General features: G+C 38.1%; 1 protein-coding gene across 1 annotated transcript in view; it reads right to left on the reverse strand.

The window, feature by feature from the left end:
* Positions 1–17060, reverse strand: part of LOC121644214 (neuropilin-1a-like) — a 90385-nt gene that overhangs the window by 57086 nt on the left and 16239 nt on the right. The window contains exon 4 of the mRNA XM_041992017.1: positions 7473–7654. Within this exon, the coding sequence (XP_041847951.1) occupies positions 7473–7654 (182 nt within the window). The remainder of the gene's footprint in view (positions 1–7472; positions 7655–17060) is intronic.

Consider the following 17060-nt stretch of genomic DNA (forward strand, 5'->3'; position numbering starts at 1 on the left):
ACCTCATGAATGACCAGATATTTCAGATCATGCATACCACGAAGGTTTCCCAATTTTCTTAACATGCCATCCTCATCTCTCATCTTTCCGTTTATCTGCTTGTCATTCTCATAGTTCTTTTTAAATCAGCAATACTTCAATCAGCTGCAGCTGGAAAGTTGCCCCCTTAAAATAAAAAATAGAAGAGACAGACATGTGTTTCTGGTTTGAAAACCTCCAATTAACAGAGAAAAATAGGACAAATATAGTTCGAAGATGATGAGGAGGCTTCACTCGGCTATCATTCATAAATGAAAATGTATTTTGTGGTCAGCAAAGGGTGGAGCGATGCGACCAAGCATTACAGCAAAACACTCACTGCCAACCGCTGCCATGGGCCATCTGTACAGCTAAACAGAACATGTCATCTGGAAGAAGGCTGCTGCTTTCTGCGGCTGTGTTTGAGGTTTTTTCTTGTAATGACAGACGAAAGAAGAGGGGTACAGATGAGGGATGAAGCCACAATGGAGGCGTATGTCACAAACAGCAGAAAAGAAAAGAAATTTCACTGACTCTCTCCATCTCTAGACTGGTCCTGGTTACAAAAAACTAACCAGCTGAGGAGGAAAGCTTTTTGTCCGAAATCCACACAGTGCATGCAGAACAGCCCAGCCAGCTCCATCACAGAGGGGTTTTGTGATGGCAAAACAACATTTCACTACTGCTGCAATTAATAGTGAAAGACAACAGTGAATACTAGAAAAAACACAATGACTTCCTTGTAGGAAATTGCAAGCACAAGTCAGTTCTAACATACACCAACAAATACTGGTGTTTGTTTAAAAAAACATTTTGTTTCAAAATAAAAACAACACAAAACAAATCTGTTTCTATACCAAACAATCTGAAATCAGAAGCCTTTTTTTGTGTTAAATAAGATTTTTAACCACAACTGAAAGCAAAAAAAAGTACAAAAAAGCTTATCAATATCAATGAAGTCATGAAAAGCATTTTATACGTGCACAAAAATGGACATGTGCATCTCTTCAAGAATGTAAAGGAGTTGTACTTTCCGAATTAGCTGAACATCTAAATTTGACTCACAGCAGATTAGCATTAAAGCATTAATCCATCAGATAAGGTGTAGTTAATCACATACAGAACACAGATCAACATATTTCTGGGTGTTGAAGGATGACTCTTCTTTTTATAACAACAAAGCAACAGTTATCACAACAAACCTTCTCCCGTCATTTACTCTGCAGTTTTTTTCAGGTTTTATGAAGTCTCATGTCTAAATATTCAAACCATGTCATAGCTGTGAAAATATTCAGTAGCTTGGATCAAGTTCCAGTTAGGAATCTGAGTAATGGATGAAAACATTTGTGTTTAATTATGTTATCATATACAAGTTAAAGGTCTTTATAGATTTTTATTTTCTAAATTCCACATACAACAGCATCTGACTCAACAGAATAAACTGAGGCATGATATAAAAAAAAAACAACAAAAAACCAAAACTATAAATCAAGCAAACAAACAAAAAATGTAACTCTTCAACTACAGAAAAATGAGACCTCACTAGACAAAATTGGGTCAGACTCTGACCTTTGACCTTGCCTGTTTGTTGTAAAGCTCTGTTCTCGTGCAATGGTTTAACCCCACTACCCATCTCCTTTCTCCTTATGATCTCCTTTGAGCATCTACTTTTCCTGTCGCATGTCATGATGCAAAATATGAGCATGTTATACTTTAAAAAAGCTTCTGAGGTCCTTCATTGTGATGCAGATGATATCCAAATATTTGGCTATCATCTACATCACAATGAAGGACCTCATCTGGGGTTGTGATTCACAATAAACTGAAAAACTGATTGAATATGATTTTGAGTCTAAATGAGAGAAATAGAGAAATTGTTGCCACTCTTGACCTTTCGGGGTTGTTCACTCATCCATTTGCTGAAATCTTGGGTGTGATTTATGGCAGCACAATAATTTAATAAACAGATCATGTCCTTTGTCAAACTAACGTCTTTCAGTTACAACTGTTGACCAAAGTGAAGCCATATTTGCCTTATAACAAGTTCAAAACAGTAGTAAATGCCTTTAAAACCACACAACACAATTACTGCATGAGTTGGTTTGGATCAGTCACCTGTGTCTGCTGCTTGTCTCTTGACTGGGACCAGAAAATGCGAACATATTACCATATTATTTTTTAACCAATAAAAAAACAAAAATCAAACTTGGCTGTTTTTGAATGTGCAACATAAATAAATTTGACCTTGCCTGTTTGTTGTGAAATTGCCATATTTTTGTGCATTATTACACGTGCTAGTGTGAGGTTGCGTTAGTTTGGCAATAAAGATGCAGCCGAATTAAAAGGACAAAAACAAAGAGGAGGATGAGTGCCAGTGAGAGACAAAGCTGGGGGGGTCTCAGCAGAATTTAAAGCCTGTTTGTAAGCAGAACAGCTTCATTTAACAGTGAGTTACAGTTTCCTGCTCTGACTGTAATGGATTTTAAATGTGGCGAGAGGGAAGGCAGCAGCATGGCCAGGGGATTACCTGAGTGAGCACAAGCACCGTTTTTAACTTGTTAGGAGGTGGAGGACCCATATTTAGGCCAGCACACATACACATACACATACACATACACACACGCACACACACACACACACCCAAGCTTCTGTCCTAGTTTCAGAGCTGCTCTTCTATGCCACAGCATCCATCTCATCTGCAGGTCACCCCTGTTGCCTCCAAGGACAAACAGCCCATTAGCTAAATGAGCCTGAGGTCCCACACACCTGTCTATTGCACACACACACACACAAAGGAAAACAGATGCACACATATACTGGATCACAAAGAGAGGCAGTTACATGCACACAGAAACATGAAAGATGTAAGAAAAGACATAAATATAGGCAGTTTATGTAAACACAAAAACACACACATGCACATAAATAATCCAGACTGTGCTGAGTAGCTCACACTGCAGCTGGTGGCAGCCTGTCGTGCTCAAATACAGGAAATCATAATAGTTGAGCAGCTGTAGACTCACATACGTGACATCTAAACCTGATTCCTGCTCGCAGATCAGATTCTCTGGCAACATCAGAAAATCAAAGTTGAGAACATAACAGCATTCAAGTCAGTGGCAAAGCTAGACTTTTTATACAAAATAAGACTGGTTACAGGCAGATTTATCCACATTTTCATGCTGCAGCTTGCTTAAAAATCTACTAGCATCCTTGCTAGCCTTCTGTTTAAATCAAACTGGCTCATGTAGCTTGTAGCTTAGTAAGCGCTAAGAAATTTGGACTAATTATGGAAGGACACTTTATAGTTTATTTTCTGCTCTAATGTAAAAATCTTGATTAACTGAGTTGTTTGGGTCTCTAAATAAATTAATTAAAAACTAAATGTGCTAACATCAGGTTAATAGTCTTTCATAACATTAATAGTTGTACAAAATCTTTTCTACAAAGGATTACTAATTAGGAAACTAGTTTAAAATGTACTTTAAACTGGTGTAGAGACACTGGTGAGCCATGTCCGTGACAGGTGATTGACAGTGACAGTGCTACTTGGCCACGCCTTAAGCTCTGACTCTGATTTAGGTGAAAGGTTTGGATTTTTGTGCTAAAATATTTTGGCTTTCAATTGGTTACACAGACTTGTTACAAGGTGCATTTAGCAGCAGTTGTGGATCTTTTGCTAACATGCTAACACAAGCTAAAATCAGCCAGACATTCATTCTGTTTGCAACGATGCTGGACAAGACAGGTAAAAAAAAAAAAATAAAAAAAAAATAAAAAAATAAAATCAGCTGAGGTTCTTACAAAAACTTATAGATATAAACTAAATCCATTTAATTTTATTATATTGATTGTACAGTTGCTGTTTAGACTTCAATGGCACGACCTATACCAAAACCAAATTCAAATTTTATAAAAAGTAATCGAGATTTGCACCAATATTTTTATTTTATTATTCCTTTGATCTTGATTATTTGATTAGCTGATTATTTGATCTTGGTAGTTTTTTTTTCTTTTTTTTTTTTTTTTTTTTTATTGTTTTGCAAGTGAATAAACAAAAAAGAAAGAGAGCCAGACTTAGTGAATGAATAAATTTTGGAATAAAATTTTGTAATGCCAAGAAAACCAAACTGATGAAGATCAGGTTGGAGGTGGTTTGAACTAAAGTCAGCTTCACTTTAGCTCTGTTTCCATCCAGTTCACCTCAAACCTTGTTTCTATTAGTCATGATTTACCTGTCTTTCAGTTTCCAGATTATCAGCAGTCAAATGTTTCAGTTTGTCAGTGTGTGAGTGGTATTTTCTGCATTTAATTTTTCTTTTTTCCCCCCTTTTTTTCTGCTTAATTTCAAGTCTAATCTTGATTTCAAACTATCACACAGACAAAATAATAATAATAAAAAAAACCTCCAGAGCAGCTTCTAAATGTACTTATTTTAAATGATTCACAGGGTATTTTCTTGCAAATAACTTTAACTTGAGTAAGTTTTTTTTTAAATTAATGCATCTTTAATGACTGTACATCACTTGGCTAACCCTCCAGCCTCGCTCAGCTTTAAAATTCACCACCATCACAAGTGTCTGTTTCAGATCAGAATAATTTAATGTTGCAGTTTTATTCTGCGTAAATGGTGAAGTGACACCATAGCTCTGAGTCCCAATCGTTTATATCACCAGGGATTAAAGCTAAAACATAAATCAGATTCTCTGAGGAAATTACATCGTTATGAAAAATGGTCAGGATCGACATTGGTCCTGAAAACTTCGATGACCTACTTTGGTAGATTAACTACCATGCTGGCTTTCTAATAACGTCCCGACAACCATCAGTCACAGCTACTCTTTGCAGCCTGAAATTAAAGTCGATACAAGCAGAAATGTCAAGTTTTTCCTACCACAAGTGCAGCCTTACTTTATAGATTACAGACAAGCTTGGAGAGCCAGGCCTCTAACCCTGCTCATAGTGTGGCTCATTCAAGAACAGAAGAGCACACGTCTATCAGTTTTTCCACAGTGCATCGCTCTCTCACTTTCAAATCCCCACCAGGGGATTGTTATTTCTGGATCTTCTGTTAATGGTTATTGCTCTCTGGGGTGCAAACAAAAAATGAAAGAATTCTCATGCATGCTTTTCTTTCTTCTTACTGACTTATCTCCAGGCTGCATTGGGGAAAAATTGAAGTGGTCACATAAGATTTGCAGTTTTGGCGGCCACTCAAGTGGACACAAGAGGAAGAGCAAATGCAAATGTAGGACAAAGGGATCGGGGGTTCCTTCCTACACAGGGAGTGTTTATGTTGGGTTGATCCTGCCAGTATCCTGCTCCACCTGGGAGTCGCTGTCCCTTCGGTGAGCTGGGGCTCTTTAGCTTGAAGCTCAGAGGTCAATGGAGCAAAAGTTCAGCTCTGCCTGTTAAGAACTAAGGGGGTCAAACATGCAAATAAAGAAGCATTTATAAACCCTATTTTCTCAAAAAGGCTACTACAGGGTGATAGATCCCAAACAATTGAGAAGTGCTTTGGTTTTTTTGAAGAGCTTTGTTGGTTAAACATTTATAAGGGAGGAGTAATTATCTATATCTTAATTCACTGTAGCCTAGAGACTGTTATAATTCCCCATATGATCATCTTTGGAAGGTGTCCTGTTTGACAAATTACTCTTCAGAAGTCTCACATAGCTGAAGATATGTTAGCTGCAAGTCTATGCAAAACTACAGAGCAGAACATCAAAAAAAAAAAAAAATTCATGCAGTTTCAATGCATATCCATCAGACAAGTGTATGCTTCTGTAAAGGTCATGTGACTTGATCAAATTTTAAACATGGACCATATTCTGCCAGGTTGCCATATTCACAGTCATGATTTGATATTTCAAGGCAATTTGCATGAGTGAGTTTTTAATCCCGTTTTATTTACAGTGAAAATGGAAGACAAACACAAGAGCAAAGCCTTCCACGTGGTCTCTGATTAAAACCACCAGTAATAGAAAAGCAACATCCCACCTCCATGCACCCTGTGCCAGAACTGTTTTGGTTAGGTTAAACTGATTTTCTAACCCTAATCTAAATACTTTAATTTGTATTTAAAGTTTTCTCTAGACGGGGAAAAAAAGAAAATTAGTTGAAATCACAATTTTATGACGTTATTTTTAGTTTGACTTATGATATTTTCAGTTTGATTTTAAAGTAATCAAATTCTATAGGATTCAGCAGAGATTGTTGATAAATTAGATAAATCAACTTAAATCTTCATTTTTATTCTGGTCACATGACTTCTCACCACTGACAGTAGGTCTGGAGTATATTCATTTCCATAGGTGCGGATATTTTGAGCACAGATTAAGATGTCTTGACAGACAGAAGCAACACATCTTAATAATATTTCAATATCAAATTGGTCATTTTTACACCAAAAATGAAGAGAAAATTAATGTAGTTTAAAGCTTATTTGAATTAATGTCTCAGCAGCAGCAAAGATCTGCCACAACAAATGCATCCTACAGTAAAACCACTTTATCTCTAAATATTTATACACACAACAAAACTTAAACCATGACCAGCTAGAAGAGCAGAAGTTTAAGCTATTTCATTTGATTCAACCAGCAAAGGTCTGGAAAACAAAGCTTGCTTCCAAATAGGAAATATGAAATACTGGAGACCTTTTCTTCTCCCAAACCATGAGACCATGAATAATCTGTTAATGGAGGACAAAATGACCCAGAATTATATTATAAAAATGGGTGACGCCCAGATATTCACAAGAGAGAGGAGGAGAGAACAAGGGTTAAAGGATTCCCAGCTCTACCTTTAAGATGATGCATTATTTTATTTTCTTATCATGGGATCATAAAAAAAAAAAAAAAAATAATAATAATAATCTGACTGAATGTCTGAATTGAGAATTCAAAAGTATGAAAGTAAATGTGTTGCTGTCCATTTTCCACCAATATTCCCAAAGGTTTATATTGCTGCAAAACTCGCACTGATAAAACATGCAGCTTTCACTGTGCTACAGGCTTCATGCTCGATGTCATGGTCTCTGCTTCCTGTTGTGTTTTTATTCGTACTTTGTCATTTTAATGGAATCTTCTTTATAGTAAATGCATTTAAAATGTTTGTCAAAATCCATATAGATCTCTATTATGGGAATATATTGCTGCTAATCTGCTGGAGTGTGTTTTTATTAATGTAAGAAGTGATACCAAAAATGTCCAACTCTTGAGTTACAACTCACAGGTAGTTTAATCTGTTAATCATCTGGTGCTGCCTTTGACGAGTCTGCCAGCCACACAAAATATGTTGAAACAAGAATTATTTTTATCGTGTTGCTGAGTGATTCATGATTAATCCTAAAACCCTGGAAAACCTAATTAACATTTATCACTTTCAGCTGACGCTCCCCTGCTGCTCACGCTCAGTCAGCATCTCCAGAAAAGTTGTTAGAAACCCCTACACACCTGTCTTGAAGACCTCGTAGCGGACAGAGAATCCAGCCCCGTGAGTCTCATAGTCGGAGACAAACTTGATGAGGAGCTGGCCGCCGCTGGAGATGATCGGAGACGGTGCGATTTTCCCACAAAACTTTCCCAACATGGGCGAATACTCATCGCCGCCGTTGTAAACTTCCACATAGTCATACCTGCAGGAGAAAAGAGGAGACACACGTTCAGGTTTGTGTTGTTGCAAACGGGATAAGGGATGGATAAAGATGGGCTGATCCACCAGCGATGCATGTGTAGCATTTAAAGTCAGGACATGTTTGCTGCAACACTGGTGTTGACCAGCACTTCTTTAAAATATGTTTCCAATAAAGAAGAGTCACACTGATTGGCAGAATAAGATATTTAAGCCTTCGTATCTGCTCTTGAAGTCATACAATTCCACATTGCTTCAATAATGTTGAGGTCTGGGCTCTGGGAAGGATTCATCACTCCATCAGACCTGTTTTCACATATTTTCAGTCTAGTTCTTGTTTCATGTGGGATACCTCATCCTTTTCTCCCCGTTTCCATTCCTAAAGAATGTCTTCCTTCCAGACATCCTTCTATAGAGACCATTTCTGATGAGGCTTCGGTGAACAGTAGGAGGATCAACTAAAGGTTTATCTCAGGGATCCACAATCCTTGTTCTCAAGTGGGCGGTGTCCTGCAGGTTTTAGACTTAGATCTTAAAGTCAAGTTCTGCAGAAGTTACTCATTGATTTGAGCCCCATTGATTTGGGCCAGGTGTGTTGCAGCAGATAAACTTTAAAACCTGCAGGACACCGTCCCCCCGAGGACCAGGATTGAGGATCCCTGGTTTAGATGCTCCTATGTCAGGTCACTGCTAGATTTTATCACTTTCAGGTATTGTTCATTTGTTGTCTTTTTTTTCTAGACTTGCCTCTTCTTTTGTCCACTTGTACAGTTTCCTCAACTATTTTGAAGAAACACTGCAATCAACACTTTAGCAAAGAGTTTCAAATTGAAGCTAAAGAGACACCCAGACTGTTGAGCTACTACGAGACAATATCATGAACATGTCTTACTAACCTACTGCAAGCTGGTAAACATGCACTGAAGTGAAGAATTTGTCTGAACACCACCAGTCTGGTCAGCTGACTGGCTATATTTGAAATGTTTTAGCATTGTCCTCCTAGCTGACGCCTCCTTGGGACTAAATCATGATGGCAGCTGTCTCCAGTAAATTCTCAGTGGCTGAATTACACAACTGCTTGTGTTGTTCTTGTTTGTACGCTAATACTTACAATCTGTTTCTGAACACAGTGTATCACAAATGATCCACAAGGCACCGTGATGGAGAGCACATTCGATCTTAAAGACAGGCCTTTAAATTTGTGTTACGGAAACTACTCGTCTCTATTTGCACATGAGTAGAAAATACGACTTCCTCTTAAGTTTGAGATGTCAACATATACAGTATTTTGATTGCACTGAATCTAGAGTGAAAAAAAAGTGTGAATGTTTCTGCTGTTCAGAGTTAAAAGAACAGCTGTTTCTCAAGTGGCAAAATGAAAAGAAAAGGGAACATGGATATCTTCAATTGTGAGTGAGGATGGCAGAGTGAGGCGACGACAACAGAAATCTGAAGCACCAGGAGGCTGATCCCACGGAGAGACTTCATCAGTCTCTACTGTCTGTGCGGACCTCCCACCACGGCTGCAGCGCCTCATCTTTTACCCACTGACACCCTTCTGTCCGCCCACTGTCCACTTCACAACATCTCAAGCGTGTGCGAAGGTGTGTGCTCTGTGATGCACGTGTGGAGGTGCATGTGCTACCTGATCCTGCCAAGAACCCCGCCTACCAATGTGTTACTGTCTGTGCATGCTCTTCACATGTATTCAGCTGCATGTTTTAAGGTGCTAATAACTCAAAAGAGCATATTTGTGTTTGTGTTTGTGCGACAGACTAAACCACTGAGCCTGCAGATGCTTTACAGGTTATGAGAGAGCAAAGCTTAATGGCAGGTTGCACAAAGACCAGACCACATATAAACATGATGACTAAAATGAAAAAAATTACATCACTGATCCATTGAGGAAGTCATAAACCATAATAGTTGATGAGAAGGGACTGTTTTGTTGTAAATGCTGTACAGCCTGATCAGAGTTGTACAACCGTATTGATAAGATCGGATGTAGATGCTTGGTCTGCAAACAGATTGTAAAGCTTTTTGATTCAGATTGTAAAAAACCCACAATATGGATTCTGAGTCTGAGCTGCCCTTTTAAAATCAAAGGCCATGGGGAGAAGGAGCGCACCTCTGGTCCATTTCCTGGTCATAAAAATGTGCACTGACAACACAGTGAGGTTTTAATTAATCTATAATAAAATAAAAAACAAAACAAAACGTTTTCTTAAACCAGGAAACAATTAAGGCCTGTGACACTTACAAACTTAAAATGATCGTAAGCTATTTGTAAAGCTGACAGATATCCTTGATATCTTCTTGTAGTGATAATGCAGGAAGGAAGCTGATCTTTGCAGCACCAGTGTTGCCATGATATCATCTCCAATATGAGAATAATCAAGATCTATGTCCGTGTATCCTGCATAATTTGATGAAAACATCATACATGTGTGATGTTATCAAGACAGCAGTTATGGTGGCCCTAAGCTACAAAACAACAAAACCAAACTGAACAACACATTGGAAATTGCAATCAATTGCATCATTAAGAAAACCCACCAACATTACTCCTTCTCCTTAATTTGTTGGTGCAACTTGTTTTTAACGTTGCAGATCTACATACCCTTTTTGACATAACATCCACTTTCTATGTTTTGCTCGTGTCTGTTTGGGAAAATTATCTTACAACAGTGAGAAGAAGGATAGCAGAAAACAATGAATAATGGAACCCGAAATTTTTCGGCTTAATATTAATCTCAATGCTATATACAGTCTTTGCATTTATTGTTGTTTGCCACTTGCTCCTCTTGCTTTTCCGCAACATTTCAGATGCTTTCTACACTCTAAATCAGATGTTTTCCTGCTGAAACACACCTGATTTATAAGAAATAGATCCAAAAGCTTGTTGCAGAGTTCTGCAAAATAACCCATTAATTTAAACCAGGTGTGTTGCACAGGGGAAGCATCTAAAACCTGCAGGACAGTGACCCCTAAAGACCAGATTTGCTGGTCTAGATGCTTCAAAACATATAAAGCTGTACAAACTTACACTTTTAGGGGTTATACATATCTCTCTTCATATGCTGTGGTGTTACAACTCGGACTGACAGAAACAGATTGTTACTATTTCAGTATTTACAACCACTGACTGTCACTGCTTCATATTGAACGTGTGTAAAAATGTAGACCCTGATTTAACCTTTATTATTTCTGTACTAGTCTGAGAGTCTATTTTAATGCAGTATGGCCTCTGCAAATATCACATTTCATATTCAAAACTTGGTATTTTATTTTCTATTTAAAATAATATCCACTGCAGCAGTTTGGCCTTGCAAGAATCCCTGCTGATAATTTGGAAAACAGAACATGCTCTAGAACTGGGATGCGATTGATTCACATAAGCTCAGCTGTGGCGTCCTTGAGTAAGACAGGAAAATCCACAGCAACTTTGGGATTTCTGTTTTGAGCTGGAGTTTGACCTCTGACCTCTCAGATTAGATGAAGTTGGGTAGAATATCAAAATATTATATTAGCTTGATGGTTAGAAGCTTCCAGGTAAAATGTGTGGAATCACAGGAATGTATGACTAATGAAGAAACACAAACCAAAAAATAAGCTTCTAGACTTAAACGGATAAATAACAATGTCAGATTAAATGCATTTGCTACAGCTGAACCAGGAGGGATAAAAACACCTTCGGCGTTCCCACAGTAAAGTCATAAGGCTCCTCCAGACATTGGGCTTGTCTCAGACTGCTGACTGATGAGCTTCCTCATGGCTAACAGCATTAGTCTGCAGACACAGAGCCTGCTCCCCATGAGTCTGACACAGGAAAAGTCTTTTTTTTTCCTACATCTGATGCAATTTTATTAAAAGGTTCAGGTTTTCTTGTTGAAAGATTGATGCTGAAGAGATAAACAAAGATTTTTCAGGTTTAACCACTCAAAACTCTTTCAAGTCATGATACTTGAGGTCTCTTATACTTCACAAACATCTAAAGAGGGTAAATTACAGATTATTTCTTACTTTGATTATAACAGTGAGCATGCTAACAGAAAACATTGTGCATATTAAAGGTCTCCAGCGTGAATCCAACCAGTGACATTACTCTTTTATAGCATTCATTATAGACGATAATGAGTGACCCAGAAAGCCCCAAATCCCTCCTAATTTCATTTAACCAGGAGACAGATGTCTCCATGTGAGAAACAAAAACAAAAAGCCAAATCTCACAAGATCACAGCTACAGATTGGTCTTAATGGGCTAAACCTCCATGTTGCAAGTTATTTATTCAACTAACATGCATATTACTGCATCAACACTTTCCGAGAACATGATTAACAAAAATGCACTGATAAACCACTTTAACAGTGAAGCAGTTTTTAAACATTTCCAGAGGTGAAACACACACTTTCCGTCAGCTTAGGATATAAACATTGCTGTGCATGTGCAGCATGTGAAAAGAAACAGCGCTTTCTCAACTTCTCTGAGTTTGATTCTTCATTTTTTAAGTGAGTGCTTTACACATCCGGTGAGAAACAGACTTAAGTGCTCAGCTGTAAAGTCTGAGCACCGACGGTGATGGCGTTTTTATTCATAGCATCAAACTTCCACTTCGTCTCCCCTCTTCGTCTTGCAGGGACTCGTAAAATAACAGCAATAAGGAGGGAGCAGTTGACGGGAAAATGCCTGCAGATGGCCACACTCAGTCAGTCAGTCACTTCAGCCGGTCCTGGAGGCAGTTGGTGTTTACACAGACAGGGCGTTTAATGAACTGGGTCCGTCTTTTCACACTCTAGTTAAAGAGTCTGCAGCCCTGCAGCTTCTTCTCCATCCCCTCACGTCAGCCATTAATCACTGCGGCTGTTCATGCCCTGCAAATGCAGCTGTCCGTAGCAAGTGCCTTGCTCAAGGGCTGAACAATAGCCATTCCATCTGAAGCCCAAGAGCAGAAGCTTAAATTAACATTTGATGCTTTCAACTGTCACTTCACACCTCCTCTGATGCAAGTGGGCTAAATGTGAAGCTGAATAAGGAACCAGCAGAGCAAGTGCAAACAAGAGTCAGATGGTGTTTTGTGCAAATATAATGGCTCAACTAGAAATCTAAAAGCATCTCATAATAAAAACTTCAAAAACATCAAATGCTTATTTATTCCATGAAAGCTAAAGTTTTGCTCTTATTCCTCTAAAAAATATGTGTGCAATTTTTACTGAAAAAAAGAGCCTGAAACATCCCCATTTTGTCCTCTCCCTTTGACAGTTTTATACTCATACTGTCATATTTATTTAGAAGTCTGTCTAAACACTTTGCTTTGACTGCGTCTGTTATAAACCAGAAAGGAAAATCTGTGGGTTCATGAAAATCTAATACAATCATCATCACAGGCTACAATCATCCGATCGCTGGAGTCTATTGTGACCATAGACAATGCCTGGCAGCATGCGTGGAAACATCAGCTTACATCAAGGCATTTTATTGGTAGAAATAAAGAAACATGTCTAATACATCAACAAATAGCTTTGTATCATTTCTCACCACCTTCTTAAAAACAGTTCATGCAGTTCTCCAGACGGCCACTAGAGGCTCTTTCCTAAATAAAATCTGTTCTCATTTACTTACTTGCTAAAATAAACATGTTACAAATAAACTGTGGTCCAGACAGGATGATTGCGACAGATGATGCTTCAAAATTAATGTTTTTCTTCACTCCTGTCCTTTCACTATGAGCTTTTCTATGGTTTTCTTTTCTGGTGTTGACTGTAGCATTTGTGGTCATCACAACTCCCTAAATAAGTTACATTTTTGTCTGTGATATAGTAGTTAGATTGTCCTTGGTTGCTTCGTCTTATAAGTGGTCAGATGACTCAGTTTGGGGAGTCAGAAAGGATTTATGTAAGCTAAGCTAAGCTAAGCTAAGCTAAGCTAAGCTAAGCTAAGTCATGAGCTCTTTAGAAGTAGTTAAGATGCCACGCTGCTTCAGTAATGTTGATGTCTGGACTCTGCGGAGGATCCATCACTCCATAAAACCTGTTGCCACTGATTTTCAGTTCAGTTATGTCATTTGGGAAACCTTAACCTTTTCTGAGGATGTTGTATAGTAGATGAGAGGATAACATGGGGGCTTCTACACCTGGAGCTCTATGCCCTATGGCTCCTTGTACATCTTAGTATTTCAACATTTTATTCTTGATCTATAAGGCATTTAACGGGCTGGCTCATGAAGTGCTTTATCTTAGAACACATTTTTAATAATTGGCTTTTAATTCTGAATAAGAGTTGACTTCTTTTTTTTCCCATTAATGTTATTGCTTTTACACAGTTGTGTTAAAATTCCTGTCCATCATTTTGATATTTGTGCTCCTTTTATTACTTTATGTACAGTACTTTGATCAACAGCAGCTGTTTTTAAATGTTTAATTAATAAACCTGACTTTACTTCTCAAAGCATAGCACTTTGCACATAAGAGAAACTATAAGTCACTATTATGTCATACTCAAAGGCCCTACAGACAATTCTTTGGTTTACAGCATCTGCAGAAAGGGTGGGATTTGTTATAATAAACATGCTTAAATCGTATTAAAGCTTTCATTTGGGATTATAGGGCCTGCATTGAGTGGCTGGTGTGTTAGCTAATGGGCATGCTGATTGTTTTGGTCAGATCACTTCTTGCTATAAATTCCGTGGTAGCCCCATGGTGTCTCGATTAAATTAAGAAGTCCTGACTTTACATGTTGGTTACATGTTGCTTAAAATAACTATTCCTGAGCAGTTTTTGTGTTGTGGCAGTAGTCTCATCTGGCTTGAGTGGGCATGCTTGGTCTACAGTAATGCTAGCAAGTGCGGTATAAGTAGCTTCATTACACATAGCACTGTTGCAATATTATCATCTGTTAGTAGTTTTAATGTTGTGGAAATACCAGAAGAATCCATCTAAAAGGATGACGATTAGAACGTCAGTGGAGCCAGTTTTCAGACAGTTTTGTTAGAGGCAATTGCTGCTCTCCCTCATATCAAAAACCAGTCATTCTCTACACTTAACTCTTAGAATGGAAAGTTATGCTAAGTTAAAAATTGTGAGAGGAGGGCAGCTAGAAATAGGATGATTTACAGCATGAGTGACTCAAGAAGGGGAAAACAAACACCTACACAATTTTTTTAAAGGGCATTTAACTTGAGGGGAAGTACAGCAAAAGACATTTTTATTAATATGTCACAGTTTGTAAACCACCAATGGTACAGTTTGTGTACAGCAAACTGACCACAGCGGTGACCGTTTATGGTGCCACTGTTGCCAAATTTAACACAAATGAGGATGTGGCGGATTACTGCTTTAAATAAATCAGATCCAGACGGAGAAGGGGAATTCTCACACAGCCCTGCATTCCTTCCCACCTCTTTCCAAGCCTGCTCAAGCTCTCAGCCGTAAGCTTACACCCTCACCCTGCTTGGCTCATAAATTACAACTAATTAACATGCTGTGTTTTGTTGTGTTGCATTCCCCCTGTGGCAAACGTCTTACAGCACATCTGGAAGGCATCTCAGGAGTGTATACGGGCTGAAGTTTGAGCTATTACCGTCACCTCCTGCAATGCAACGAAAGCGCTAATAGGGACTCACTGTTTCTGCAGGGCACGGTCTCCTTTTCTCCAGCGTTCATTTATTCCATCCACCTCTTTTCCTTCATCTAAATCTGTCTGTATAAACACTGTCTACTCTCTTACTTCCTCTCTAGACATTAGAAGGTTCTTCCAAGAGATTCTCTGTAAACTCAGACCTGGTTTTCAGATGTTAAAATTTGATCAAGTACTCTAATAAACGTTCTGGCAGCCCCACTTTTCTCCAACAGGCCTCCTCTTCCTTTGTCTTGTTCAGTGGTTTTCGTCATCAGTCACAACAGCCTTTAACAACCTCAGCAAAAAGGTATAAACTTGTTGCACTGAACTGCACACAGACACTGATTGTGACAATAAGAGGCCCAGCCTCAGTACCAGTCAAAAGTTTGGAGTAAGGCTCGAATTATTGTGGAAAATGGAACTTTGGTTATATGCAATTTTAATAGAAATCCTTGCATAGTATAAGACACTAATTTTTTTTTAAAAAAAAGGTAAAAAGATAAAAGTTATTGTTATTGTTTCTTTAGTGAATTCTCCCTGTAAACAAAGGGGAGACTTGATTTATCATTTTGCCTTAAGTTTAATTGAAAATAATCTTTTATATCTTCCACTTTTAATGCTACATTTAATGGTAATATTATTTAGAGGTAAATGGTCTTTTTTAATAGTGTGAAAGAAAATATATTAATTCTGTTTTTTTCTGCCACAGGAAGTTGCAGTGTAATGCGAGGCTCACACAAGCTATAGCTGCTTTGGTTTCACAAGTGGTTACCAAAATAGTTATGGCAGCAGAGACCACGCAGCTTACTCTAAGAAAAAAAGTTTGTCACATAGCAACTCTTGACTTTCCTATAAAAACAAGCATATGGCACAAAAATAAGAATACTAGAGATGTACCATGATTTTGGTGTGTAGGGTAAAGTGTGAAACGCAATGTTTAAAACTAGGAAGGTTGTGTTTAGAAATGCTGCAATATGAGTAGTAACTGTTACATGTGAACAGACTGACCTTAGTGATAAGCAAGCAGTGAAAACACACACTGACTGCTGTTAATCTTTGCCCTACAGCGAAGAGCAACAACACAAGAGAAACAGAAACATGGAGGAAAGCAGGTTAACTATTGCCTATATTCTTTTATTGTTGGATTTTTTTGTAAGCACGCGGGGATTTTACCAACAAGGAATACCAGTCTGAAATCATGACCCCTAGCGATTATATGAAGGCAGGCTTCACATGTACATCACGAATTCACATTGTGGAAGGATTTGAATTACTTTTCTTATGGCTTACTGTTAATAAAATATTAATTATGTCAGTTACTTTTGTTAAAATAGGAATTAGTCTGTTATACATGTGATATGTTGGAAGATATTGATGAACAATTAGCACAGCAAGAGTCATTTTCCTTCATGCAAAAGAAACACCTGTCCTTCCTAGTTAGCTCGCACGGTTCAAACTAACCACCATGGGACCTACAATGGAAAAGCTCAGAAGACAGATGTCTTTGGGGTTACTTTAATTTGTGCTGTTTGTCTGCTACCTGCAATATTGATCCTGTAATTTGGTAAATTAGTCTGTTCTGTTAAAATATTCATGCTTTAATTGGTCCGTGAATGGAGAATGGAGAAAATATGTGATTTTCTGTGCTCCGTCCTTGAATCTGTGCTTGTGCTCTTTGCACCGAAACCATAAATATCGGCACTGTATAAATGATGCTCTGCAAAGGAATACTTGGTCTTTCCTTCATGTAGATGCCTTAATGGACGCTTGCTTTCAAGGAATAAACCTATAAAAT

Source organism: Melanotaenia boesemani, chromosome 8, assembly GCF_017639745.1.
Source record: "Melanotaenia boesemani isolate fMelBoe1 chromosome 8, fMelBoe1.pri, whole genome shotgun sequence".
NCBI lineage: Eukaryota > Metazoa > Chordata > Actinopteri > Atheriniformes > Melanotaeniidae > Melanotaenia > Melanotaenia boesemani.